This window comes from Psittacula echo (assembly GCF_963264785.1).
Source record: "Psittacula echo genome assembly, chromosome: 4".
NCBI lineage: Eukaryota > Metazoa > Chordata > Aves > Psittaciformes > Psittacidae > Psittacula > Psittacula echo.
The window spans coordinates 52131353-52157615 of NC_137738.1; the positions used below are offsets into that span (position 1 = coordinate 52131353).

Consider the following 26263-nt stretch of genomic DNA (forward strand, 5'->3'; position numbering starts at 1 on the left):
CAACCAGCACTAGTTGTCACAGCAGCAACAGAAAACATTGGTTATGAGTTTTTTGTCTCCAGGTCTTGCTTCCATGTGGGTTCTCTGATACTAAATTTAACAAGAGCTGAACTCATATTACAACCTTTTCCTTCAAAGACATTAACTAGGTCTTTTTCTTCAACACCTTTGCCTATTTCAACAGAATTTGTCGCTCCCTGTTATCTGTAAGACCTCATCAAACCTTGACCTTCTGTCAAATTTGTTCAAATTGGCCACTAATTACAGAAAGTATTAGAGCAAGAGCACACAATTAATGCAGAGAAAAATCTATTACTGCTACTTTCCCACTTCTTCTTCCCATAGATACGTGAGAGGATTGGCAGCCATGAATGCCACCACCACGAAGCAAAGGGATTCAGTGAAAAGAGGGGGCTCTTTCCCTTTCTTGCCTCCACAAATCACTCCCCTCAGCAAGAGACAGCCTCTGCCCATATGACCTCGCAGCCGTTTCCAGCTCCTTCTTCTCTTCATCTAATTTGTTTCAACGCAACAAAGCACTCCAAAAATAACATTTATTTTTCAAAACTGGAAAATGGCACAAACCGCCCCACAGGAGAGAATGACAACGGCATGAGTTCAGCACGGGCTCGTGAACGGACCTTCCCTGCCAGGGACAGGAAACTGGAACCTCACAGAAAGAGACTGAATGGAACCAGATCGAACAAAGCGCCAGAAACCACGGCCATCGATGGCCAAATCCTGCCGAAAGGATAACTCACCTGCCTGTCAGTGCTTTGCTACAGCAAGCACAACAATTGTGTCACGGCTCTACAGCCATAAACGCCTCCGCCTTGCAAGTCTGCACGTACAATAGGCTGGAGCACACATATGAAGTTAGGAGAAATTTAAAGATCAGAAATATTTCCAACTTACAGCTTTAAAGGTGGGGATCAGCAGGGCTTGAATGTCCAATTTCAATTCTAAACTATTTCTGATTAGCGGATGCTGACGCAGTACCTCAAATGCACTTACAGTTCAAAATGGTGTCCTTCAGTAATAATAGAGCTGTTTATGTATAAACTGCTAAACAGAGGCCACACCACTGCTGCTGAATGGACTGAAAGTTGGACAAGGCAGAGGAGAAATAAACTAAATCATTCTTCTTTGAATAGACCGAGCCAGATTTGCCACTACCCTACATCTTGTATAACCATTTAGACCATGTCTATGTAGGGTAGCTTTTATAAAAATGAAGTTATAAATGCATAAATCCATCTAGAAAAATTCCTTACCTATGACGAACAGAATGTAATTTTAATTTGTAAAGTAATAAAAACTGAATGCCAAATTGTAATGCTAAAATTGAAGTCACAAGTTGAACGAAGACAGGTTTTCAGAAGCAGTAATTTTTTTGGTGTAATATTTGAAAGTGATCAATTCAAATTCTGCTTTTGAAAAACGTTCTGAGCTTTGATCCTGCTCCAACTTTAGCCCAGAATAACTATTATACAGCTGACATTAAAAGTCTCAAAGCAAAGTGATTTATAATGGAAACACAGAAAATAAATCACTATTTCAGAACTTCCCAACACACCACATATTAGATCCAGAAGGTCAGACAAAGTTGTCATTGAGCATGTGAGTTCTCCCTGCTGCAGCTGAGGACAACCCACAGAAGAGCAAATTGAGCTAATGAACTCCATCAGATACACACAATGTAATCTTTAAGTGCCTCTCAAGCACCAGTCAATGTAACATGACCATAGTTAGTGACTTGCAGCAAGTTGAGAAGTAAGGCTTCCTCTGGCTGGAGCATGCAGATACATTCACCAACGCCTTGCTGAAGATATTTGACTATACCTGACCACCAAAATAAGAAGAGCCATTAACATCCTGAATTAATGGGCTTAGTGATTTTCAAATGAGGTATTTTCATGATGGACATGGTGTGGATTCAGTAAAGTTTGCCCTTTAACAAATACAGTTACAATTTCAAAGCTTTGATTGGGCTTAATACCATTAGGGAAGCATTACTGATTTTATGCTGTTGTTGTTACTGCTTTAACTATCAATTTCTGAACCAAAAATTGCAGACAGTTGGCTTGACCAAGAGTCAAGGTTTAGGAATGCAAAAGCAAATCCAAGGTACAGATGAGCTTCAGATGTGGACAAGCTTCACAGGGTTTAACAGGCTCTCCAAAGTTTGTCAGGTCACAGAGGCTTTTTTTTGGGGGGAGGGAGGTGTGTGTGCACATGCACACACATTTGTTTCTTTGTGGTTTTTGTTTGTTTTAAACACTTCTGGCCTCAGCCAGGGCAACTGGAATTCATACGAGCAGTCACTGCATGCAACAACTAAGAAAAACTCACAACAATCTTTTGGTTTATTGTATACCATGTACAAAAAAGCAAAACAAATGAAAATTATCATCTTAATAAGCAATCATTAATCACCACCACGTGTGGCTGAAATAGCCAGATGTTTACAGTTTAAGAAGCCAAATAATACTACTACTTTTTTGTAAACGTTAAATGGTGAAAGAACAGTAATAATGGTTTTAGTCAATCATCATTAGTACTTGAAAGTACAAATATAAATTAAATAGGACTCAAAAAACTTGTACAATAAAATCTGCTATAAACAAAGCTAATTAAAAAGAACTGCTCTCAACCTGTGTTGTGGGTTTCATCTTGTTTTAAAATGTTTATTTTTCTGAAGTATCCAAATGAATGTTCGTATCCAGATGTCCTTACCAAGAAACACGACCTTCATTCTTTCCTCATTTTTTAATCTGTTTATATTATATTTTACTTCTGATTGTCTTTTTCTTCCTTGGCAATCCTCTTTGTCACACCACTGAAATACTTCTCACGGAAAGAATTGTGTCCCCTGTATGGCATATATTGTCCATCCAACAAGTGAGAATTCTGATCTTGATCCTGCATGGTATCAAAACACAAGCATTAGATTTTAAGGTAGTAAGTTCAGCATGTATTGCCATTGGTTTTCCTCCAGTCTTTTTCAACCAAATACAACCAAGAACAAAGCTGGGTTTTGGTTGTTTTTTTCATTTGTTTTGGTTTGGGTTTTTGGGGTTTTTTTTAACAATTCAATGGCAAACGTTTAAGTCACTAGATTGATTAAAAATATTACAATGCTAAGGCTTCTACTAGGATTAACAAGAACATATACATCCTCCTGCAAAGTCTTAAAATGTAACAGAAATGAAAATCCGTATGCAATGGACACTCATTTGACACTGATCAAACACAAGCTGTAATTAGATAATGGGGTTTTTTACTGGTTATTTTGAGATTCTATGTACTCATTCAAATTTTCATTACTCTACCCCATACAGCAAAATGATGCAAGTGGTCTGTACCAAGCAGCTGAAGTTTTAACAGCGCTGCATCACGGGAAATACCTCAGCTGACATCACCAGGACCTACTCATTGCATGAATGAATGAGAGCACAGGTACTCTGCCATGCAGACTTTTTATGAAGAAAAATATAGGGATAAGTTTCCAGAAAAACATACTATCTGGATAATTCAATCACTCAAAGGTTTGTGGAAGGCAGAAACAAGCAGAACACAGGTGACTAAAAGGAGTTCCTACAGTTACTGAAGCACAACCAGAAGATTTTTTTCTTGTTCAGTATTCATGTACTTTGGAAAGTTAAAGTTGACACACTAAATCCATACACATAATACCCATAATACCTATTTAACATCAGCCAGGAATATTATATATACAAAAGTCTAGTTCATCATGTAGTGGCTTTATACAATTAAGATACTTGTCAACTAATGTTACCGATACTGTAAGATAAACAACACATCATACTTTAATCTGAGTGCTAATAAAAACCAATGGCAACTTTGAAAAACAGTTTTACACTTATTGTTGATGTCAGTTTATTATGTTCAATAGCAAGATGGAACTGAGATAAGCAGCCTCACACAGGACAACTTAGCTGTGCAAAGAGAAAATAAAACAAGCATATGAGAAAATTAAACCTCCATTCCACTAAATGTTTCTTCTCAATGCATCCTCGTTGTTTCTTAAGCAATGCAGCAACATACAGATTGATTCAGTACTTAAGCTGTCAGTTCAGAGTTATTTGTTTGTATCTGAAAACAAGGTTACTGCGGAATGCTTTAGCATAAGTAGTAGGAACATGGTAGTATATTTAAGTCAGTATTTTCATACTACAAAAGTATTACTATGCAAGGATGAACTAAATCCCAGTGGACAATCTTCCCCTTTAGCTCTTTTGTAGCCTTTCCAGTCTTCCACCTAGCAAGATCAACATCTCATCTTGCTTTGGATATACTAATTCACATTCTAAAGGAGTGAAACAAAAGGTTTTTCAACACAGCAAGGTATCTGTGTGCATGTACAAAAGTGCCCTCTTCTGGACACAATGAGATATTTCTCTGAAGCAGTTCTCATCTACCACCCTAGCAGATAATTTAAGCATGCCACTGGCTTCAATTAACTGCTAAATGTTAAATGCCATTGGATACGTAGCATGTAAAGCATGTACACCAGTAGCAGCAAATTAGTTCTATTTAAATACTGCACTGTTGGAAAATTACCTCATTAAACCCACTGCAGACACAGCACTATCTTTTGGTCTTTTAGTCACCTCTGAGAGACTGCCATCTCCAAGACTGATTATCAACATACTTTTAACGTGTCCATGGAGAGCCTGGGAGGAGGAATGCTACAGACAGGAAACAAGGAGGATTTAAGACACGCTCCTTTCACAGCCAGCACCCACTTCTCCAGGTCTCTTACACATGAGCACTCTGAGGAAAAGAACGCTTCTTATTCCCTTAAATTTGCAGGTCAGAAATCCTTCTTTGACCTAAACATATAATTTTATACCTTTGGGATGTCTTTTAACAATAATTCTACATAATTTGCTTGTTTTGAGAAATGGATGGGATATTTCACTGTGAAGGATAATGATATATGTATAGATCAACAGTATTTAATGTAAAAATTAACCCCCACAACCTCCAAGAGGTCACACATCTGTACACCATTCATCTTGATTCCTTAAGTAACAAAATGCTGATTCAAGGTGAAGGGAGTAAGGAAGAAAGGAATCATCCCCTCTGCCCCCAAGCTGGTTAGGGCAAAAAGAGGATATAGTATGTGAGAGAACAAACCTTAAGCTAAACACAGCTGTAAGAGGAGCATCTGCATTCATCAAATGGAAGCAGGTTTGGTGCATCACTACACAGCAGAATCCATTTTGTAAATCCAGGCCTCATCAAAGCCACGCAAATCATCGTTCACTAGATGAGATCTGCAGTCAGGCATGGACTTCATGGAAGAGCTTACGAAGGAAGCTCCTGGCCCACATCACAGTAATTCCACTGTGGGAGCTTCTTTCCCCTACTTCTCCCCTGTACAGGCTTGACTGGCCAATAAAAAGATGGCATTGCTTTAAAGAAAAATAACAGATGGGGAATTACTTCTCAAAAAAAAGAGAAAACAAAGAAATCCCAAACTACCCTACGTGGAGATGCCACTCACTGTTGACATTTACTAGTCAAAACAGTCTTACGGGCAATGTTCATTGCCCATAGAGAACTGATCAAAGTAAAAGGAATTCTTGGATTTCATAGACTAACAATTTTGGACCAAAATCTAACTTAGGGTATTTGATACCTACACAGGAAGCTGAATGGTTACAATTTGAACACCAGGGATAGGATGGATTTAACTCTACATAGATAAGAACTTGTCAAAAAATAAACCTCATGAAACAATTTGTTTTGACTATTTACACTGTAATATGCCTGGCCATCAGGCACCATCTCATTTCAATAGGGAAGCCAGTCAAACATCTTTAGTTTGCATAGCATAAGTTGGTAGAATATGCACTCTAAATATCTGACAGGAATGTTTTACAGTAAGAGAAGATCTCTTATGGAGTGTGGCAGTGTCAGTACTGCTTGTGATACACAGCTGAATGTAGAGATGGGTAGCATTTTTTCCCACTTATTTCCTTTGAAACAACTGTACATAGTTTTCAAAGCATGAAGTTTGCAATTGGTTATTCAACACAAAACAGTGAAACTTCCCAAGAAATCATTCCCAAGTCTGATCAGCAATGAACAGCCTACTTGGCACTAGGCCAGCTCTTTTCCTAGTCTGACAGCACTACCAAGATGACAAAGACTTCTTCCTTTCTTTGCAAAAGTCAGAACTGAAGTAATTTGTTAATTGCTGGTGATTCTTTGTCGTCATCTTTGGTTCCCACTTTGAATAACTTCTAAGTTCTCAAAACAGCAGGCTAATTGCTAACAACAGTTATCACGTTAAACTTTTGCTCTGAAATGTTTTATGACGACTTCTGTGACAACTGAAAACCAACAAGGCTCTTGTCAAAGTGCATGCTACCAAACTGCTTCTAGCTAATTTGAGTTTTCAATTCAACACTTACTTGCTCTAATGGCAACACCAAAAAGGTGTGACATATCTCCAATAAATAATGAAGGAGTTGGAAGAAAGAAGAGGAAGATTAAAGATAACAAGCAAACTTTATTCTTCCTTAAATCTTGGCAGATATTAAGTGATACTGTAAAGGTTTATATGAATCTAGCATGACACAGTTCAGCCACAGGGCAATTACCCACATTCAGGTTTTGTTTTAAAAAACCTAGAAATTTTCTTAGCTTTATCACAGCTTCCTACCACCCTACATCTGGTGCTGGACAGTAGCCATAGAAACCACTTGTACTAATGTTATACAGCCATAAACAGTACAGAGCACTTTCCAAATCAGGGACAACAGGGTCACATCCAGGAACAGACACTGCTAAATTCAGTAGGAAAGGTTCTACACCAGTAATGAGTGATCATGTGATAGGAAAATGTTGGACCCATTCAGTATGGTGGATTTCTACGCCTGATGCTCCAGAGTCCTTTCATAGGCTTTCATATGCTCAGAGCTTGTCCCTCAGTCAAATTCTCTGTTTCATCTTGATGTATAATTTCTAGGTGTCCCTCTTAGTGCTTGTCAATTACAGACCTCTCCCGCATTGTTTTTATTTATTTATTTTCTTTTTAGAAGTCCAGATTAGAAACTTCAGAACCAGGTAGCATTTACCAGCCACATAGACTCCATATATTTCTGTAAGACAGCCAGCAGACGAATTAAACAAATAATTCAGCAATAGCTGTAATAATTCAACATGGGGAAATCAACAAGCCTCAGAAAACAAAGGCAGACATACTGTTGGAAAGAAAGGAAACACCAAACAACCCTACAGGTAAACACTGTTAATAAGTTCACCCCTTCTGAAAACAGTTGTCTGACAGATTCCCAAGAGCCCCTGTGGTAAGTAGCGCTGTAGGTTTCTATAGTCCAGTTTTCCTACTGATAAACCATTTACCAGTTATTTGACATTTAAATAAAAAATAATTATGACAGTTCAGATCTAGGTGGCATAGACTGAAACCTTTCAGCCTTATGCAACTGTATTTTTAAGGCTTTCGAAAAATAAACTGGCACAATGGAAGGTATGCTTTTATTTGATTCAGCCTGGAAGGACTGGTTCAAACCTCCTCTGACTTGAAGCAATATCTACTCAGCCAACAGCTTCTCAATCTTCCACTACCACTGTATTTCAGTTCTTACATAGGAATGCCTACAGTCTTTCGAGAGCTGAACGGGTGTTTTTACTGCTTAAAAAAAGCCTCCCTTCACAGTTCAATGAGGGCAACCTCACACACAGTCTTGCCAGCTGTAATATCAATTAGAAAGTTTAATTTCAGGTTTAGAGGAATACTGGGAGAGCCATACCCATTTAATACCAGAAAGGACAATAATGTCCATAGAAAGAAGTAATACATTAGGCTAGTAAGTTCTCACCTCATATCACTTCCGTTTTGTTTCTCTCCTGCTCCACACTCCAGGTCTTCACTTCTCTAATTCTTCTGCCTTCTGAGTTTTAGAATTCTAAAAGTCACTAGCTATCTACTGCATTCACTTTTATTAGTATGACTATAATCTAAGATTGGGGAGGAGGGGAGTTACTAATGACCACCATGACTATCCAAAGAAGAGCCTTAAATGTTAAAAACCAAACAACTCTTCTGCTCAGACTGTCCACGTTGAAAAAGTCTATTCATATCAACAGTGTGTTCAGTACAAAATCTCTTCCAGTTAGTGCGATTTCATCGTAAACTTAAGGAAAACAGATTGGATGCTCATAAGACAGTGACTTATAATACCACCTTTTGCAAGGTTTTTAATCCAACTTCTATGATCTTCATGCTTATGATGAATTATGATAGATCAATACTTCAACTAGACATACTCAGTTTTTATATTCACTCTGGTCTCCTTTATATTGCAAGCACAAGCAAATTGCACCACCAATTTCACATTTAGTAACTAATTGAATTCATTTCTAGTTAAGAGTTTAGGGTGTTAACAGTGGAATTGAATTTGCTGTGAAATCTGCAATTCATTATTGGTGGCATCACTGGGGAAACCAAAGGACTGCATAATGAGACTACACAATTCGTAAAACTTCTTAGCCACTTGCAAGTACTACATTAAGCTGAATTAAGAGGCATTTGCGAGTGCCTGTTAAAAACCACTCTAGTAAAGCAGACATGAACTGTCTGAAAATGCAAATGCTTGTATATTCATAAATATTCACTTTTTGATTGGGAGACAAAGAAAAACAAATAAAGACCCAAATACTGAATTTTACAGTCATATCTGGGGAGCCAGAAGCATCCAATTCAAAGATTGCTCAGGATATTAAGACAGGAAAAAACATCCCAGATAAGGGACTCTCAGTGGGGAAATCCTTGATAGTTAAACAAGAAGACCCTAAACCAATCTGCGCTAGCTAAGGAGTCTATATATATATTGTTATTTAGACAAGTTTTGCATCATCAGAAACTGCACATGGGTCCTGGTATCTTTAAATTATTTAAAAGACATCTGGAGTCCTGAGTGTAAGCACCTGCACAGCTTTATCTAAGCAGTAAGCCTGCCAACAAGACTCAGGTGTTCAGAGCTAAGCACTTCCAGACATAAACCTGTCAAAGCATGTACTGGAGAACAGGTGATGCACAAAACAAGAATAACAAATGATGAAAGTCTATTCATAGAAGGATGGATATATTTTTTAAATCAGAACATGTTATCCTACAGCCCTGGCAGTAATAAAACTCCTGCAGAAAATTCCTACGAACACCCTGAGACACACATGTCAAAAACTTTCATAATTTAGCCTCTCAGTTTGCTACTGGTGAAGTTGGCAGCTCTGGCCCTCAACTCCACACAGCCTTTAAAAAAAAACAGGTGCTGCTTGAGAATCTCAGTCACCATTAACAATACGAATGCAGTACTGAAACCCTGCTGTGTTACTAGTGCAAGCACCATGCAGAAACAGCAGTCTGACCATTTTCTGTCATTAAAAATAGCTCTTCCAACTGACAAGGATGTGTTGACACAACTGACAAAGCATGTGTTTTCATTAAGAATTTGCTTCACCTTTGTTTAGTATCTCTGTTAACAGTATGAGGCAATAGAAGCAGCAAGAATGGAAGAAGACCTGAATGAAATATTCTCTGGTCCTCAAGGAATAAGTGCCTTAGAAGAGGTACTTAGTGTGTCCCAAAACAGCCAAACAAAAAAAGCCAATGTATTTCTGTACTTATGTCACTCTGTGAATGAGGTTCACAGACCTCAGTTTTCCAAGCAAAGCATATGCAACTTTCACAAGTAACTAAGTTTGGAAATTTCTTTTGTATTATTAAGCAGCCTGCTCAGGATGAAAAGTTTATAAAAAACTGAGGAGAAAAACAAAAAGACCAAAACTAAAGCAGTCCCTTAAATCACTACTCAAGAAATGTGTGGCAATTTTATAAAAGCTCTAACTCTCATCATAAAACACTCAAGTGTGATAGAAATAAAGATCAAATGCTGAACAGCACAAACTTTTCCTGAATGGAATAGCTCCTATTTTACACAATATAATCAAGAATTCAAACTTACCTTGAATTCTTTCACCTTTTCCATGGTTATCAGGCGCCTTGATGTGTGGCTGGAAAGCATCTGCTCACAGTTGCTAATAAGTTTCAGGCACGGGTGGCGGGGAATGATCTCTTCTGTGTATCTGGAAGAAAAAAACATTCACAGAGCTGTAAGCTCATGAGTTGGAAGTCTTGCATCTGAAACAAAATTCATACAGATTCTTCACAAAATGGCTTACACTAGAAAGTTGATATACATTTTAATCTGATTAAAGAAACTCAGGTATTGGTGATCGAGAGTTTTTACATCATAAATCACAATAATCTTGTGACAAAATGTGTAGAATAAATTAAAACCTCACAGTAAAGAGAATCCCCCCTACATTTTCTACATTTCTGGCATTTCTTAAGGATAACGGTGAGGTGTCAAACAAGAGAGACAATACCAAATACAGACCTGAAATTAGGAAAAACCCCAAGCTACTACTTCTTTGCATTATTCTCAAATTTGCGTATCACAAAACAACCTTTCAGTTACTTCTCATGTGTGTAATCAAGTCACCACTTCTGCTAGGTGAAGTCAGAACATGCTTTTGACAAAGGAGAATCAAATTAATTCTCAACTGTTTTTTTCTGTTAGACAAGACTTTTGATGCATCTATTATCACCAAACTGCCTCTTTCTCTTACAAAGGCAGGCATCTGCCACAACATCTTAAAAAGTTTCTCTTCATGACCACATAAAAGCCTGACTGCAAAGGAATTTAAAGAATTTAGACTCAACAATGATTTCAATGTCAGATTGAAAGAATAAACTTTGGAGTGAGATGCTATCTTACAGAGGGAGAGATCATTATCACTTCATTAAAAAGCCTTGTCTGTTAGCATCAATGCATATATTTCTACATTCTTTCAGGTAAAACTCAGAACATTATCAAGTAAGAAATACAGTAGCTTTGTTTTTAATTTAAGGTAATATACAAGGATCTCAAATAACACATGAATTTGATGGCAGGTGTTGCCAAATAATATCTGATAACACTACATGTTAGTAGACAGTATTTTGCCTTCCCCCACATACCTGATGTTTGTTCCTGTGTTTATCATGACAGCTGAAATTAAAGTGACTATACTAACATTCTGTGCAAATATAGGGATTTCAGTATTTCAGTTGCATGTACAAATTCACTTTTTAAGAAGCAACCCAACTAGAGCTTCAGAGAGCTGACCTCCCCAAAATAGTAACTAAAGTAGAACCAGAACATGCAGTTCATAGTTTTCTAAAGTTAAACCTTTATACTGCTGTACTGAGGAATCATGCTCTTACCCATGTTCAATGAGCAGACAAAAAGCTCTGGTATTTTGACAAACTCTGCTATTTTGAGAATAAACTCAGTAATTCCAAACAGAGGTTATTGACATGGCAATCTAAGAACCCACAACTACACATGTTCAGAGTTAAGCACATACAGCCAGACATTTGGAACGATTAGCTATAACAGTGTTAATGGCATTCATTGCTTTGTGAATATTCTTAGAAGATAAAAAGCTTATGATACCAATTCTATCACTAAAAAAAATGCAAGCTACTAAGTGCATTCTTCTGTTAGGGAAGCATATAACAGAAATGGCTATTTTTGACTTCCAAATTTCCAAAACTGTATGTGATAATTACATGTAGGGCTGTCACAAGACATTTCCATGGTTAAACCAGGGACAACAACCACTTTGTAAGTATAGCTTGACTGCGCATAAAAACACATGACATCACATAAGCTACCTTCAGAGCACATCTACACCTTGAAGATACTTAGAAACAGCTACTGTACATCAACTTCTCACTTTACTGTGAAACAGTTTTTGGAAAAAATAAACCCACAACCCCACCACACCCCCAACTCCATCAAAACCTTAGATAACAGATGCTGAAGTAAGGTATGCAAACAGATGTGTCTCCTTTTAAAACCAGTTTTAATCTTGGGCTGCACTACTGAGCAGACAGCATCTGCTGGCCTCTCTCATCCTTAACAGGGCTGCTACCCTATGCTTCTTGCCTCTCACTGCCATCTCTTGGTCACTTGGCTTTTGATTTCTCAGAAGAAAGATAAATTATTACTGACAAGCCCCAGAGCCAAGAATGTTCTCTTACAGGACCTTGTCATGAATCTCTATCAACTACTCTACTACAAACACATATTAATAACAGTCTTGCTACTATCTTAGAAGCCTATCTGCACCTTGAAACTAATTTTCTAAGTTTAAATCTCAAACCATTAGACATGCATGTGCAAGGACAGGTGAAGGCTTTTCTTTTTGGTAATAGTTAGGAATTATCTCCATCTAAAAACCTTATTTAAAAATCTGCTTTCCCTTATAGGAAACTGCAAAATATGAAGTCTGAGCACTACTTTTAAGTGCTAGTACTGTGGAAGTTCCAGCTGTACTATGCCCCAAAAGAAAGCACAGTGAGAAGACCTAAAGGGGCCTAACAAGAAAGCTGGAAAGAGGCTTTTTACAAGGTCATGTGATGATAGGACAAGGGGCAACGGCTTTAAACTGAAAGAGGAGAGATTTAGATTTGGTATTAGGAAGAAATTCTTCACTGTGAAGGCAGCTAGATACTGGCACAGACTGCCCAGAGAAGCTGTGGCTGCTTCATCCCTGGCAGTGTTCAAGGCCAGGCTGGATGGGGCTTGGAGCAACCTGGTCTAGAGGAAGGTGTCCCTGCCCATGGCAGGGGCATTGTAACTAGATGAGCTTTAAGATCTCTTCCAACCGAAACCATTCCATGATTCTACATACCAGAAATAAGAATACATACTCAGGCCTGTATATCGGCAGCCAGTAAACTAATCTTCCTCCCATCACCAAATACTCTGCCGCAAACTTCAATAGGTCAAAAAAGATGTCACTCAGATGATAACTGGATGAAACGAAGATGTGATTTTCTGTGCTAAACAAAAAAATTTTACAAGCGTAAACATAAAAGCTCAGGTAAAACCTACATTTTTAATAAAAAAAAAAAAAAAAAACCCAACCCAAACCAACAAACCTACACAGAATAGCACTGTGATTTGCAAAACTACAGGAGTACAACTTTTATACAACTTCTAATATAAGCAATATGACTTCCCAAATTTCCTACTGGGTCTTTAGACTATCACCCTTAGTGCTTGTGGAAATCAAAGACTCACAAGCACACTGGGAACAGTTATTTTGCACAGCATCTTTCTTAAGGGCAATTTAGAGTAAAAGACAGAAGACAAGGAAGGCCAGGCAGTGGAGAAGCCATATGTTAACTCTGAAGAGAAAGGAGCAGTGGAAATTCAAGAAAGAAGGCTAAGGTAAAATTAAAAAAAAAAAAAAAAAAAAAGGAGTTATTCTGTTTTAGCCTGATTTTGCATTGTGCAGAGACTGGAGAGAACTTTAAGAATGGGAAACACAAGGCAATTATGGCTCACAGGGAAATAGGATTTGGAATCTGAACACAAGCAAATGATAAGCAGGGAGAACAAAACCAAGAGGATTTCAGGAAGTGACATGCTAATTTTGCAAACAGAGCAGAAAGAGCTTTTGTTCTTTATTTATTATTACTGCCTTTTTTTTTTTTAACTGCTGACGGGCAAGCAAGAAATAATAAAGATTCTAAAACTGTGACTGGCTTTCCACGAAGACATTTATATTCTACAACAGACAAGACAGCTCACCTACCTTCTTTCAGCTGTCTTAACTGTTTCCTTTTGTGAACCCGTTCTGCGAGTAGCTTCTCTGATACCATATGGTGCTATACAAAGCAAATGCACAACGCAGAGGTGAGAACCTCACTCTTTGTTCAAATAACATAAAGTTATATTAGGCATACACAACGGTGCACAAACTGTGGCTTATACAAGAGCTCTTACAAAGTAGAAGTCGGACAGGGTAATTTCGTCAAGATCTATTAGAAGTTCCTTGCTCAAAAAGGTTGCTTTAAAACTGTTTCAAAGAAAGCCCTTCAGCTGTAAGCCACTTCTAGCAGCCCAGGTGTTTACTGCACAACACAGAACAATGCTTTTCTGTTTCGTTCATTAAAAGATATCCCTTACTTTTCCAATATGTGACAAGCAATCTCATCTTTTGTTTGACAGACACAAACATCTCCCCTATATGACTTAGCTATACATTTTTCAAAATGAAATTATATATATTGGAATTTCTTGCCAACACATTACAGAAATGGTAAGACAGGTAACAAAAGCCAGAGATGGCCTTTTCTTTTGCATTTTTACACATTTCCAATAGCATAACATACTTCATGTTCAACACATCTGGTTGTGTGAGTTTTTTGTCAGCATCATGGAAGCACCGATATAACCATTTTGTAAATGAAGAAGTTATGACACAATTCACAAACTTAGTTCTAAGTCATATTAATATTCTACATTGTCTTATTGCCGAACAGGCCAAATAAAAATTAGCAGGCAACCCAAAAAACTGCACTCCCTCTATTCCTCATTAATATGAACGTGTCATCATAACAGCCAGCACCAGAGACCAGAAATTGCTGTATCAAGGTCTTTTATATATTCTCTTAGCCTCTACTCCCTCTGACACATAAATGGAGTTAAGTACATAAGATTTCTAAAAGAGTGAAGGATCCTTTCAAACTGCTAGTGTGCCTAGTAGTTAAGTGTATCAGAAATGCATTAAGATTTCTTCTTGGAAACATTCCAATAAGCACTTAGGTCTCCAGAAGTCCATCAGAGCTGCATGGCCAATTCCAGTGTGCTGCAGTTCAAATCTTAACAGCAACATGGATCATTCTGATAACAAGTCTCTGTGCATCAGTAAAGTTATGCCTTTACTGAATGAGACTTCCTCGAAGGATGATTTTCAGCCATACTGATTTCTAGTGGCAAATATAATATGCTGTCCATGAAAGAAAGTATTATAGCGAACTTTGTTACACATCTGTAACTATTCTTAAAATAACTGCAGAGATGTCAAATGCAGATCTCCACAGTGCTCCTCCCAACAGCCAACTTCCATAACATGAAAACTGCAGGCCTGAGCACTCACCAACACATTAAACCAATGTACACAGGCAATAATCTTTTAGTCATTGTTATCAGGCAACAAAAAGCAGTACAAGCTTACGATCTGTAATGATTGCATCGAACAGCATCCCTTTTCGCCATATTGGTCTTGAAGAATCAGAAACTAGTGCATCAAGGTAATATTTTTCTAAACCGTACTGTCGGAGATTAGCTCTGATATTTTCATCTGGCCCTCTCCATTTCTGGTTCTTTCTGGTTGCTTTGCCTGAGGGGAGAAGCACATGGAACAGAAAAAAACCCATACTCAACTACAAACTATTTTATAGGAAAAGCTTTCGGAAATTCTGTCATTCAATTTAAAGGAAAGTAACTGTAACATTCAAAACCGGGGTTTATCTCCTGCTTTATTCTACTCACTGTCACAAACACTTGTGATAAACTTCACAAGTAACAAGGAATATGAAAATACATGACAAATTCTACTGCACCATCTGCACAGGGTATCTAAAAATGCATTTATAATAATGCTAGTTTGTATGATGTTCTCACTATACATCAGTCATAATTGTGTCCAATGAGTCAGATATAATTTGCACTGGAGTCTTTCACAGAAGTAAGAATAGGATTAGTCTTCCTGGCTTAGGTTATGAGAAGCTTCCCCCATCACAGACTAAAAAAGCACACAGCTGTTGTAACTACTATTTGGAACCTTGTTTTGGTTTTTATTATTCCTTTTATTAAATATTTCCTGATTAAATAAGAGAACAGCTTAGCTAGGACACATGTAGATTAGTTAATAAAAATAACCATGACCAAATAAATCCTGTGAAATTGATGTTGCTTTAAAATCCACTAAGTATTATCCTCTACCATCAGTATTCTTAAATTCCAGAGAGTAAGATTTCTGTGGCTTAGAAATATGTAACATACCTAATCCATGGATTGTATTGTAATCTATATCAGTACCACAAACATATGCTCCAAAGTGTGCTGAGGAGATTAGAAGGCCACCTATAAAGAGCAGAAAAAGGGAAAAATATAAACTGCTGCCATAAATCTTACCTGTGCTAGGACTTTTTTCTCGGGAACTTCAGGAGTTTACACCAGTAGCAGCACACTACACCCAAGGCTAGACCCAAGAAAAAAAAAAGGGAAAAAAAAAAAAACCAAACTAAAACTACCAACCACTTAGAATCATGATGCAACTATAACCAGCGCTAATAGCACTTAATAACACTAAGTCCCTTGTCTGCTGTACCTATCTTCCTTATCTTGCTATGCCCTATGTCACTCCTTATTTCTGGAGACTGTTCTTAGGAGCCTGCTTATGGTTTTCTGTATTTCAAGGCAGTAAGATCCTTTAATCGTTACATGAACTGAAACTTTTAATTCTACTTGGCAAGGAGCAGAATTTCAAATTGTTGGAAGATTCAAATTGTTGGAAAAATCATTACAAAACAAATGGCAATTCTACCACATCTGTTCTCAAAGTCAATCTCCTTAATTCTGTTTAAAATCAAATCTGTTGCTGATTCTGGCCACTCCCTGAGCAAGAAGCAATGGTCAAAAACCTTCTAAATATTTCCAGCGTAAACAGCAACATCAAAAAGTTTTCTATAATTGTTTTGCTGTGTGAAAGCTATATAGAGATGCATTTTTCTGTGAGTATGCTGCCTATTTTGTCAGTGCATTTATCAGCATGCTCATCCTGGAACTAAACTATTTTATTAAACATTACTATTGTGATCTGCTTTCCTAACTAAAAACAAAACAAAACAAGCCAGAAAAGTATGTCTGATTTCCCCTTGAAATTTGGTAGTGATTGAACAGCCCACAGAAAAGAACAGATTATTTTATCTCTTTAACAGCTTTCAAATGAAAAAATGGATGGACAGCAGGAGATTATTAAAGAGCTGTGCTGTCAAGTTGTTAATAAGGAGGTATGCAGCTCACATGATGAATTAATGAGAACAAGTCTGTGAACCCCACACTACCGATGTCAGCTGCTTATGGATACAAACAATCCTGCTAAAATAAAGGGGATGATTGCTACAGGACGAAGGGTTGAGCAAGCAAGCTTGCTGTGCAGGTGACTCCCTTTCACTGCAGCGTGGAGTGGCATCTCAAGTGGCAGCATTGCTCCATGCCACCCATTGAGCACTGACAAATCCCTAACATGCCCTGCATGCACAGGCTAAAATCCCTGTCTTGGGCACTAGAAAATTCCTACACAGTGTGCTAATGAACTCTACCAAAACTGAAGGTGAGGGAGAAAACTAAAAAGAATTCCTCTGCTTTTTGTTGTGAAATGGATCAGGGAAAAGCAAGGTTACTCACCCCAGAGGAGTCACCCATTTCCCTTCTTGGCTGCAATCCCTCAGAACAGATGGGCAGTACCTCCAGAGGGTCAAGACAAATTTAGCTAGCCCTGACCCCAAGTATGGCATACCACCCAGTCCTATAAAAAAAGTAAGAAGAAAGTACTTTGCCCATCTAAGAATGTTTTTAATCACAGAGGAAAAAAGGGTTTTAGTTAAGAAAACATGAACTTACAGCTTTTAATAAATTTCAGGTGGTACTAGCTCAATTGTGTTCATACAGAAGGTGCATGAATACTTAAAAACTCTAACACGGCTAGCCCTTTACCCTACTATGGACAAAAGAAATGTAATCAAAGGGTTAATCAGTGAATCACTGTGTCCCCAGTGATTATCAGCAGAACAATGATGGCACAGAACTTCAGCCTTTCTATCCTACTCTATTTCCCCCATCTCTTCAGAACAGGTGGGGGCCTGGTCGTACCACTATCCTCCAGGACGTCAAAGAAAACATTTCTGTCATTTGCAATTATGCAGTATCACAAAGAAGCAAAGTAGGGACAAATATCTTTCAAAGGTATAAACAACAAGCTTGCTGAGATAACCTGAACAGATTGTCTAGGAGAAAGTACAAAGCATTCAGGTAAAAGACTTCATTTATTCTTCCAGAAACCTCCAGGTTTTCTTCTGCCCAACACTGAGGAAAGGATATCTAAACAGTTTATAGAAATTCTGTTTTACAACTCAAAACCATTCCTAGCCAGTCCAATTCTGCTTTACAAAAAAAGGGACTCAAGTCTCCTAAACCAGCCTGGTCAAAAGCACCTTTTATTCCACGGACAAATTCCAATTGCCCACTCTTACACCAATGTGGAAGACTTGTGATTTGGCTCAGCCAGCAAAAACAGTTTATTTCCAACAAACAAGCACCATCTTGCAAGGCCGTTCTAATTTGGCACTATTTACCTTTTCAGCATAAAAAACAGGCAGAAGCCAAGCCAGGTATTAAAAGTTGCACCAATAAAGAAATCTTCAAAATGCTCCTCAAATCCTGAATATATGTTCTTTCCAAACCCATCAGCTCAAATTCACTGCATTGCTCTCAACAATGAACCACCTCACAGAATTCCAGTGGCACGGCACTGTTGCACTGACAATCTGGAAAATCCTCTAAAGGACCTCAAGAGACAATTGAAATTCCTGGGGTTTACTCACCAAAAGCAGGTGGCAAAGGCCACTGTTTACTTCTTTAGTTATAAATACTTTACTGACAAATGGTGTACTAACCAGTATCTCCAACTTCCCAAAGTACACTTAAATATCAAGCCAATATAGTCCAGATGTCTCGTGCAATAAACCCACAAAAACTGCAACTGAAATCATTAGGCAATCTGAGGAGAATTCTGCATATGCTATGTTCTGAACTGAAACACCTCTTAACATTTATCTTGTATTTATTAACACTTATCTTGCATTTCTATAGCTTCACTACTTCTGTGTGATTTACCTTTCCTTTCTTTTCCTCAATTTTCACTTCCAAGGGAATAAATGCTCTCAGAGAATTTTGTGGTTTAAGTTTAGCAGATTTTTGTAAAAAGACGTTTATAAACCATAGACACCAAAATGAAACAAGCTGCTTAGAAAAGAAGCAGAGGACTTTCCTCAACCTTTCAAAGAGTACTACCCATCTGCAAGGAACACAAAAACAAAGAGGAGGAAATTTTGTAAGACATTATGGTGCACGCAAAAACACAGGTCATAAATGAACAAGAATTTAAGACAAAAACATACAGTTCACAGAAGCCTCATGTTTCTGAAAATATTATATCCCTGGTCTGTTTTCTAAGGTACAAAGAAGACACATACTAAATGAATTTGTCATACTAGTGACATTGTAGTGTTGTCTTCTCTCCCCCTAACTTCACAGTATCACAGTATGCTAGAGATTGGAAGGGACCTCAAAAGATCATCTAGTCCAACCCCCCTGCCGGAGCAGGAACACCTAGATGAGGTTACACAGGAATGTGTCCAGGCGGGTTTTGAATGTCTCCAGAGAAGGAGACTCCACAACCCCCCTGGGCAGCCTGTTCCAGTGTTCCGTCACCCTCACTGAGAAGAAGTTTCTTCTCAAGTTTAAGTGGAACCTCTTGTGTTCCAGTTTGTACCCATTACCCCTTGTCCTATCATTGTTTGCCACTGAGAAGAGCCTAGCTCCATCCTCGTGACACTCCCCCTTTATATATTTATATACACTAATAAGGGCACCCCTCAGTCTCCTCTTCTCCAAACTATAGAGACCCAGCTCCCTCAGTCTTTCCTCATAAGGGAGATGCTCCACTCCCTTAATCATCTTAGTTGCCCTAAGTTGCACAGTTGGACTGTGAACTGGCTGAAGAAGAGAAGCCAGAGAGTTGTAGTCTATGGGGCAGAGTCTAGTTGGAGGCCTGTATCTAGTGGAGTGCCTCAAGGGTCAGTATTGGGACCAGTATTATTTAATATATTCATCAATGATTTAGATGAGGGAATTGAGTGTACTGTCAGCAAGTTTGCTGATGACACTAAGCTGGGAGGAGTGGTTGACACGCCAGAAGGCTGTGCTGCCATCCAGCGCGACCTGGACAGGCTGGAGAGTTGGGCAGGGAGAAACTTGATGAAATATAACAAGGGAAAGTGTAGAGTCCTGCATCTGGGCAGGAACAACCCCAGGTTCCAGTATAGGTTGGGGAACGACCTGTTAGAGAGCAGTGTAAGGGAGAGGGACCTGGGGGTCCTAGTGGATGGCAGGATGACCATGAGCCAACACTGTGCCCTTGTAGCCAAGAAGACCAATGGCATCCTGGGGTGTATTAGAAGGGGGGTGGTTAGTAGGTCGAGAGGGGTCCTCCTTCCCCTCTACTCTGCCCTGGTGAGACCGCATCTGGAACTTCTCTGCAGTGATTTCCATTAATGTAAGTATTTTTAATTGTATGTGTCTCACATGTCATCTTCTTGATCAAAGTTTAGCAAATCCAGGTGAGAAACACAGCCTTTGTTATACTTTTGAAGACAGTACTATCAGTAGCTTAACACAATATACACTTTTATGATTAAACGGCAGGAGCTGACACAACAGATCTTCTATTTCACCTACAAACAGCTGAGTTTCCCTTAGGCAAAAAGCGCCTCTATGCCACACACAGAGTAACATGTGGAATAAGAGCTCCCCCTCCTGGCTCAACTAGGAAAAGTTCAGCTGGGGGCGAATACCTTGTGTGAGCAATATGATCCTGAAGAGCAGACATGACGGTACAAGGAAGTGATCGCTATCTTGAATGCTATGACCTAACTATTGCCATACTGTGTTATATGCTCAGAGTGCCCTCAGCACTCCTCTAAAAAGCCACCTCCACAAATGCTGCTCCTTGTAACATTCTGAAAGCAGCTGCAGGGAGTGCTCTAGCCAAATATCAGTTCTTGGTCACTTGGTTGACTTAAACAGCCCATGACAACCACGAACTGGTTTTTAAAACATGTTACATAAAGTAACACAGTGAAGACAGAAGTGTAAAATAAACTGCTTATATTTTCTGAAGTTGGTCTCCTTCCCCCAAAATCCCTTTCAAGTTAACAAAACATTAATTTTAGAATCACCATTTTGCTTTTGGTATCATCTCAATTACTAGTCGAGCACCAGAAGCCACTGCACCAGGAAAAGTGTGGTGCAAAGAGTAACACAATCTCCCAGTTTCTCCCACCAGTAGAAAAAAACCCAAATATATACCTGTTCCCACAAATGGATCATATACAACATCATTGGGTTTTACTCTCCCGTGGTTTGCCATAATGAAAGACAGGCAGGCATCCATGCTCGTGTTTCCAATGAAGTGTCTCTTTTTTACACTGTAGGACTCAATAAGTTCTCTTTGGCCATCTGCAATCTGTTGGAGCATTTAAAAAGCACTATCAGGTCTTAGATACATATATAAGCAGACATCTAACAGCTTACAAGAACTGAAGCAAGCATACTCACGCACCCATCTACCAAAATACAGGTCAAAAGGCTCTTCTGGAACATTATTAGGGTCCATTCCATAATCTTCTAAAATCCAAAAGATGTGTTCTGGTTTCTTTAAATTTACTTTTCCTTTGAACGGCAGAAATTCAAGGGCCTGTACAACAAAATAAAACAGAATAAAAAGTAACAGGGTCAAACCTTTTAAAGATGTACCCCCCAAAAAAAATAAAAGTGAAAAAGATAAACCACAGTTGTGAATATGATACATTCTCAATTTTCTCTAGATTTACAAAATCCCTTCTCTTGTAACTAAAGATAGGTCAAATGATTAAGGATTAGATATCAGGAACTATGTTTTTTATTAACTGAACAGAATCCAACTTTAGAATAAATCAGCTGTACATATTATACAATTTTCAAGTTGCACTGGTGATGAAGAATGGAATTTAAAATTTCAGTAATGTGCAGCTACACCAATTTACACAGTCAGCATTACTTCATGTACACAAAAAATGAACAGGAAAGGGTAGCTACTATGAATACAGATAATTTCAGTCTCAGTAAATTAATTATATAGACTAAATAGGTGTTAAAATAAAACATGGAAGAGCAAAACCTAACAGTAATTTAGAAAAACAGTCTAATTAAAATACTGATGTAGTTAGGAGAGCACAAGTGTAGACAGGTGTACAAGGACAGAACAGAAAATCAGCACACAGCCCACAGCTTGCAACTTAAGTCACTTGTTCCACCTGGTACAACAATAAACACCTAAGAAGGAGATCAAGTAACAGATTTTCTAAACACCTAGCACCTAACACTAGCCACTTGAATCCTATAGCTCTGGGCAATAAGCTTTAGTTTCCCAGGACACTGGGCTGAAATCAGCAGTGATATTTGTCTTTACGTATGCCTTACGTGGTCTGCTCAGAGAAAAAAAAAAACAAACAACAAAACAAAGTAATGAATTTTGAGGGAATGTTAATTCAGACACAAAGATCTCATTTAGAGCTTATGAGACATAAGCCGTAAACTGTGTTAAGACCTTCAGGAAAACAAAAATTAAATAAATAGAATAGCATGGAGTTAAGAACAACATGAACAGATGAAATTAAATGTCAAAGATTTCTTAAAACATCTACTTACATCTATCTTTTTTATTTTCTGTGCTTGGGTCAGTGTTTTGTTAAATGTATGAATCTGTATTTTGTAAGTAGAGTCTGACTGCAGATACGGAAGCTGAAAAAGAAGCAAAGACACTTTCATTTGTACAGCTTCAGCGCTATTACCACATTTCTGCTGACAAATCTGGTGGCCTATGATGGAGCTATAGCATTGGTGGATAGGAACAGAGCAACTGATGTCATCTACCTGGACAAGTGCAAAGTGTTTGACACTGTCCTGCACAACGTCCTTGTTTTTAAACTGGAGAGGCATGGATTTAACGGGTGGACACATGGTGGACAAGGAACTGGCTGGAAGGCCACACTCAAAGAGTTGTGGTCAACAGTTCAAAGTCCAAGTGGAGAACGGTGATGAGTGGTGTTCCTCAGTGGTCAGTATTGAGACCGGTGCTGTTCAGCATCTTTGTTGGTGACATGTACAGTGGGATTGAGTGCTCCCTCAGCAAGTTTGCCAACGACACTAAGCTGTGTGGTTTGGCTGATATCCTGGAGGGTAGGGATGCCATTCAGAGGGACCTTGACATGCTTGAGAGATGGGCCATTGCCAACCTCATGAAGCTCAATAAGGCCAAGTGCAAAGTCCTGCACCTGAGTCAGGACAACTCTAGGCACAGTTACAGGCTGGGCAGAGAACAGATTGAGAACAGCTGAGGAGAAGGGCTTGGGAGTGTTGGTTGATGAGAAACTCTGCATGAGCCAGCTTCAGTGCCCGCTCACAGCCCGGTAATCAATCATATCCTGGGCTGCATCAAAAAGAGTGTGGCCAGCAGGTCAAGGGCAGTGATTCTGCCCCTCTGCTCTCGTGAGACTCCACCTCAGGGTTCAGCTCTGGGGTCCCCCAACATAAGGAGATGAACCTGTTGGAACAAGTACAGAGGGGTCCAAGAAGATGATCAGAGAGCTGGAGCACCTCTCCTACGAAGACAGGCTGAGACAGCTGGCCTTGTTTAGCCTGGAGAAGGCTCGAGGGAGGCCTCAGAGCAGCTTCCAGTGCTCAAAGCAGGCCAATAGGAGAGCTGGAAAGTGACTTTTTACAAGGGCATGTAGTGACAGGGCAAGGGGGAACGGCTTTAAACTGACAGAGGATTGATTTAGATATTAGGAAGAAATTCTTTCATTTCTGTGAGGGTGCTGAGGCACTGGCAGAGGTTGCCCAGAGAAGTTATGGCTGCCTCACCCCTGGAAGTGCTCAAGACCAGGTTGGACAGGGCTTTGAGCAACCTGGTCTAGTGGAAGGTGTCCCTGCCTGTGGCAGGGGGATAGAACTAGATGATCTTTGAGGTCCCTTCCAACCCAAAACATGCTATGAGTAAGGAAGCATTTTACCCACATGCTTTATAAGCATACCATCTTGTCCACTGGATAGTTTTTCAAAGATGCATAGAGCTCTCCTGCAGATCTTCCATGACCCCACAGTTCAAATATAGATCTGAAATTACAAAGTTTGACAGTGCAGTAATGTGGAGGGACAGAAATACCTTACAGATATTTCTTCTTTTTACCCTTCTTGGACAATGTATTTAGGCTTTGCTTCATGAACTGCTGAAATTCAGTATTTAACTCTTAGCACATGCTTAGGTTTTGTTCTTAACAGGGACATAATTTTATTTCCACGGTGGTATTTCAATTATGCTTTTTTGTTTGGTAACATGTACTAAAAGGTAAATTTCAGTCTTAGTACCCTTGGCTATCACCAGACCTTTTTCTAGCACACAGTGATATCAGCAAATGAGACAAAATTCATTTGTACCTACCAATTTGATGGAGTAAGTAAAGGTCAAGAGCAGACTTAACAGAGTGTTACGCTACCCTGGAGTAACACAAATGGTCATTATATGCAAAACGTAGTTTCACATCTCAGAGGTTCTGTCCCATTTTAAGATATGGTTATGATGTTTGACATTTTGAGATGTTGAAATACTGTCATCTTATTTTGTCTGTTTTCTTATTGTCAGCTTTAAGTATTGCCTTGAAGATGAGAGAACTGATGCTACTGTAATGAAGGCTAACACCACATCACAGACCTTTCCCTCAGCATTCAAATATCCCAACCAAGTGGCCTTTCCATATCAAAGAAAAAAAAATCCCACCTTTTAGTGCAGGAATCCTAATGTCACTGCATTTGTTGTTAGACACTCATATGCGCATTTGCAACACGCTATAAGCACAGTCTTTAAGGACTAGAATGCTATGGAGCACCTTTTCAAAGAATGCTCAAAGATTTAGCTCACTTAAACAAAACCAACAGAACTATATTTTACTAAGTGACAACAACAGATACCAAAGCCCAGTGATAATTTTGTTAAAGTAGTCCTTTCCTGAATAAATTAAGGACATATTTCTAACCTGCACCCTACTCTGTCCTGGGTTCAGCAGCAGCAGTCAGTTTTTCCCCTTCTTAGTAGCTGGTGCAGCGCTGTGGTTTTGACTTTCGGCCTGGGAATAATACTGATAAAGCCGATGTTTTCAGTTGCTGGTCAGAATGTTTACTCTGACCAAGGACTTTGTGAGTCTCATGCTCTGTCAGGGAGGAGGAGAAGCCGGGAGGAAGCAGAGACAGGACACCTGACCCAAACTAGCCAAAGACATATTCCATACCACAGCACGTCATGCCGGGGGATGTAACTGGATGTTACCCGGAAGGGCACATTCTCTTCTCGGTCGGGCTCATTTCCGGCGGGCAGTATCGTGTTCTCTGCCCTTGTTATTTCTCTTATCATTATTATTATTGGCGGTAGTAGTAGTGATTTGTGTTATACCTTAGTTACTGGACTGTTTTTATCTTAACCCGAGGGAGTTACATTCTTTCGATTCTCCTCCCCGTCCCTCTGGGGGGAGCGGGGGGAGTAGAAACTGCGTGGCTGACTTGCCGACTGGTTTAAACCACGACAGAGAGTACTTTCTTGCAGTGTCTATTTTTTTAATTAAAGCATCTGATTCATCTACTGTGAGAATTTAAGCTATATTTATAGACAAAGCAATGAAAATGCTGACAGCATAGGCTATCAGAGAACTAAATCTTTTAATTTTATTCAGCTGTTGGAGAAACTCTTCTACGAGGCCTGCTTCTTACTTCTACACTTACATGTGCATTTGGGAAAAAAAAAGCCAACACAAAACGTTGGGAAGATTTTACTTAGATAAATGTATGCTTCAGAACTTCTAATTTTTATTAGCAATGCAATGGAGATGCTTCAGCAATCTTACTCTAAAATGAACATATCTCCCCACAGCCAGTAATAGGTCAGTAAGAAAAATCTGGACCAGTTATGCTTTCTACATCAGATAAGCATACATTAGCTGAGAGAGCATGGCATATGGAGCATCTGCAAACTTCTTTAGACATCTATGGTTGCTTTTTGAAGTACACTACAGTTTTTCTCCATTGGAAACATACTGTCATAAAGACAATTTTGTATACATGGGGTTTCTTTAGGCAAGAGTGGACAGCCCAAGTCATTGTAGGTAAAACTGAACACCTGACACAAACAGCACTCAACAGGAACCATGCGACACTGTGCAGAGGCACCCAAACTAACTCTGAATAAGACAGCATAGACTTAGTATGGTTACAGAGCCATACCACAATCACGTTGCTTCTCATTCTGAACCATAACTCCGAGGCATCTCTCAAGCCTCAACAGAAAGCATGTTATTCAGACACCTCTAAAAAGGACCAAAAGCAGCTGGAGCAATCACACTGCAGCATATTCCTGTGCTCTTGAATTTTCT

The 26263-nt window shown here is 39.0% G+C and overlaps 1 protein-coding gene across 7 annotated transcripts in view; it reads right to left on the reverse strand.

Moving 5' to 3' along the window:
* Window positions 1–2541: 2541 nt before the first annotated feature.
* TRMT11 (tRNA methyltransferase 11 homolog) overlaps window positions 2542–26263 on the reverse strand; it is a 28101-nt gene continuing 4379 nt past the window's right edge. Inside the window, exons 4-14 of one of the 7 annotated variants that reach the window (XR_013956609.1) lie at window positions 23879–23960; window positions 22494–22586; window positions 21367–21501; window positions 21114–21270; window positions 15966–16046; window positions 15136–15300; window positions 13711–13783; window positions 12821–12952; window positions 10023–10143; window positions 5164–5441; window positions 2803–2922 (exon numbers count right to left, since the gene is read on the reverse strand). Coding sequence is in view for 4 of the 7 variants with exons in the window: in XM_080615598.1 (XP_080471724.1) it covers window positions 2791–2922; window positions 10023–10143; window positions 12821–12952; window positions 13711–13783; window positions 15136–15300; window positions 15966–16046; window positions 21114–21270; window positions 21367–21501; window positions 22494–22586; window positions 23879–23960 (1171 nt within the window). In the remaining 3 variants the exon portion in view is untranslated. Of the gene's footprint in view, window positions 2923–5070; window positions 5442–10022; window positions 10144–12801; window positions 12953–13710; window positions 13784–15135; window positions 15301–15965; window positions 16047–21113; window positions 21271–21366; window positions 21502–22493; window positions 22587–23861; window positions 23961–26263 lie in introns of those variants that run through there. The other 6 variants (XM_080615598.1, XM_080615601.1, XR_013956608.1 and 3 more) reach the window with 6 other exon arrangements.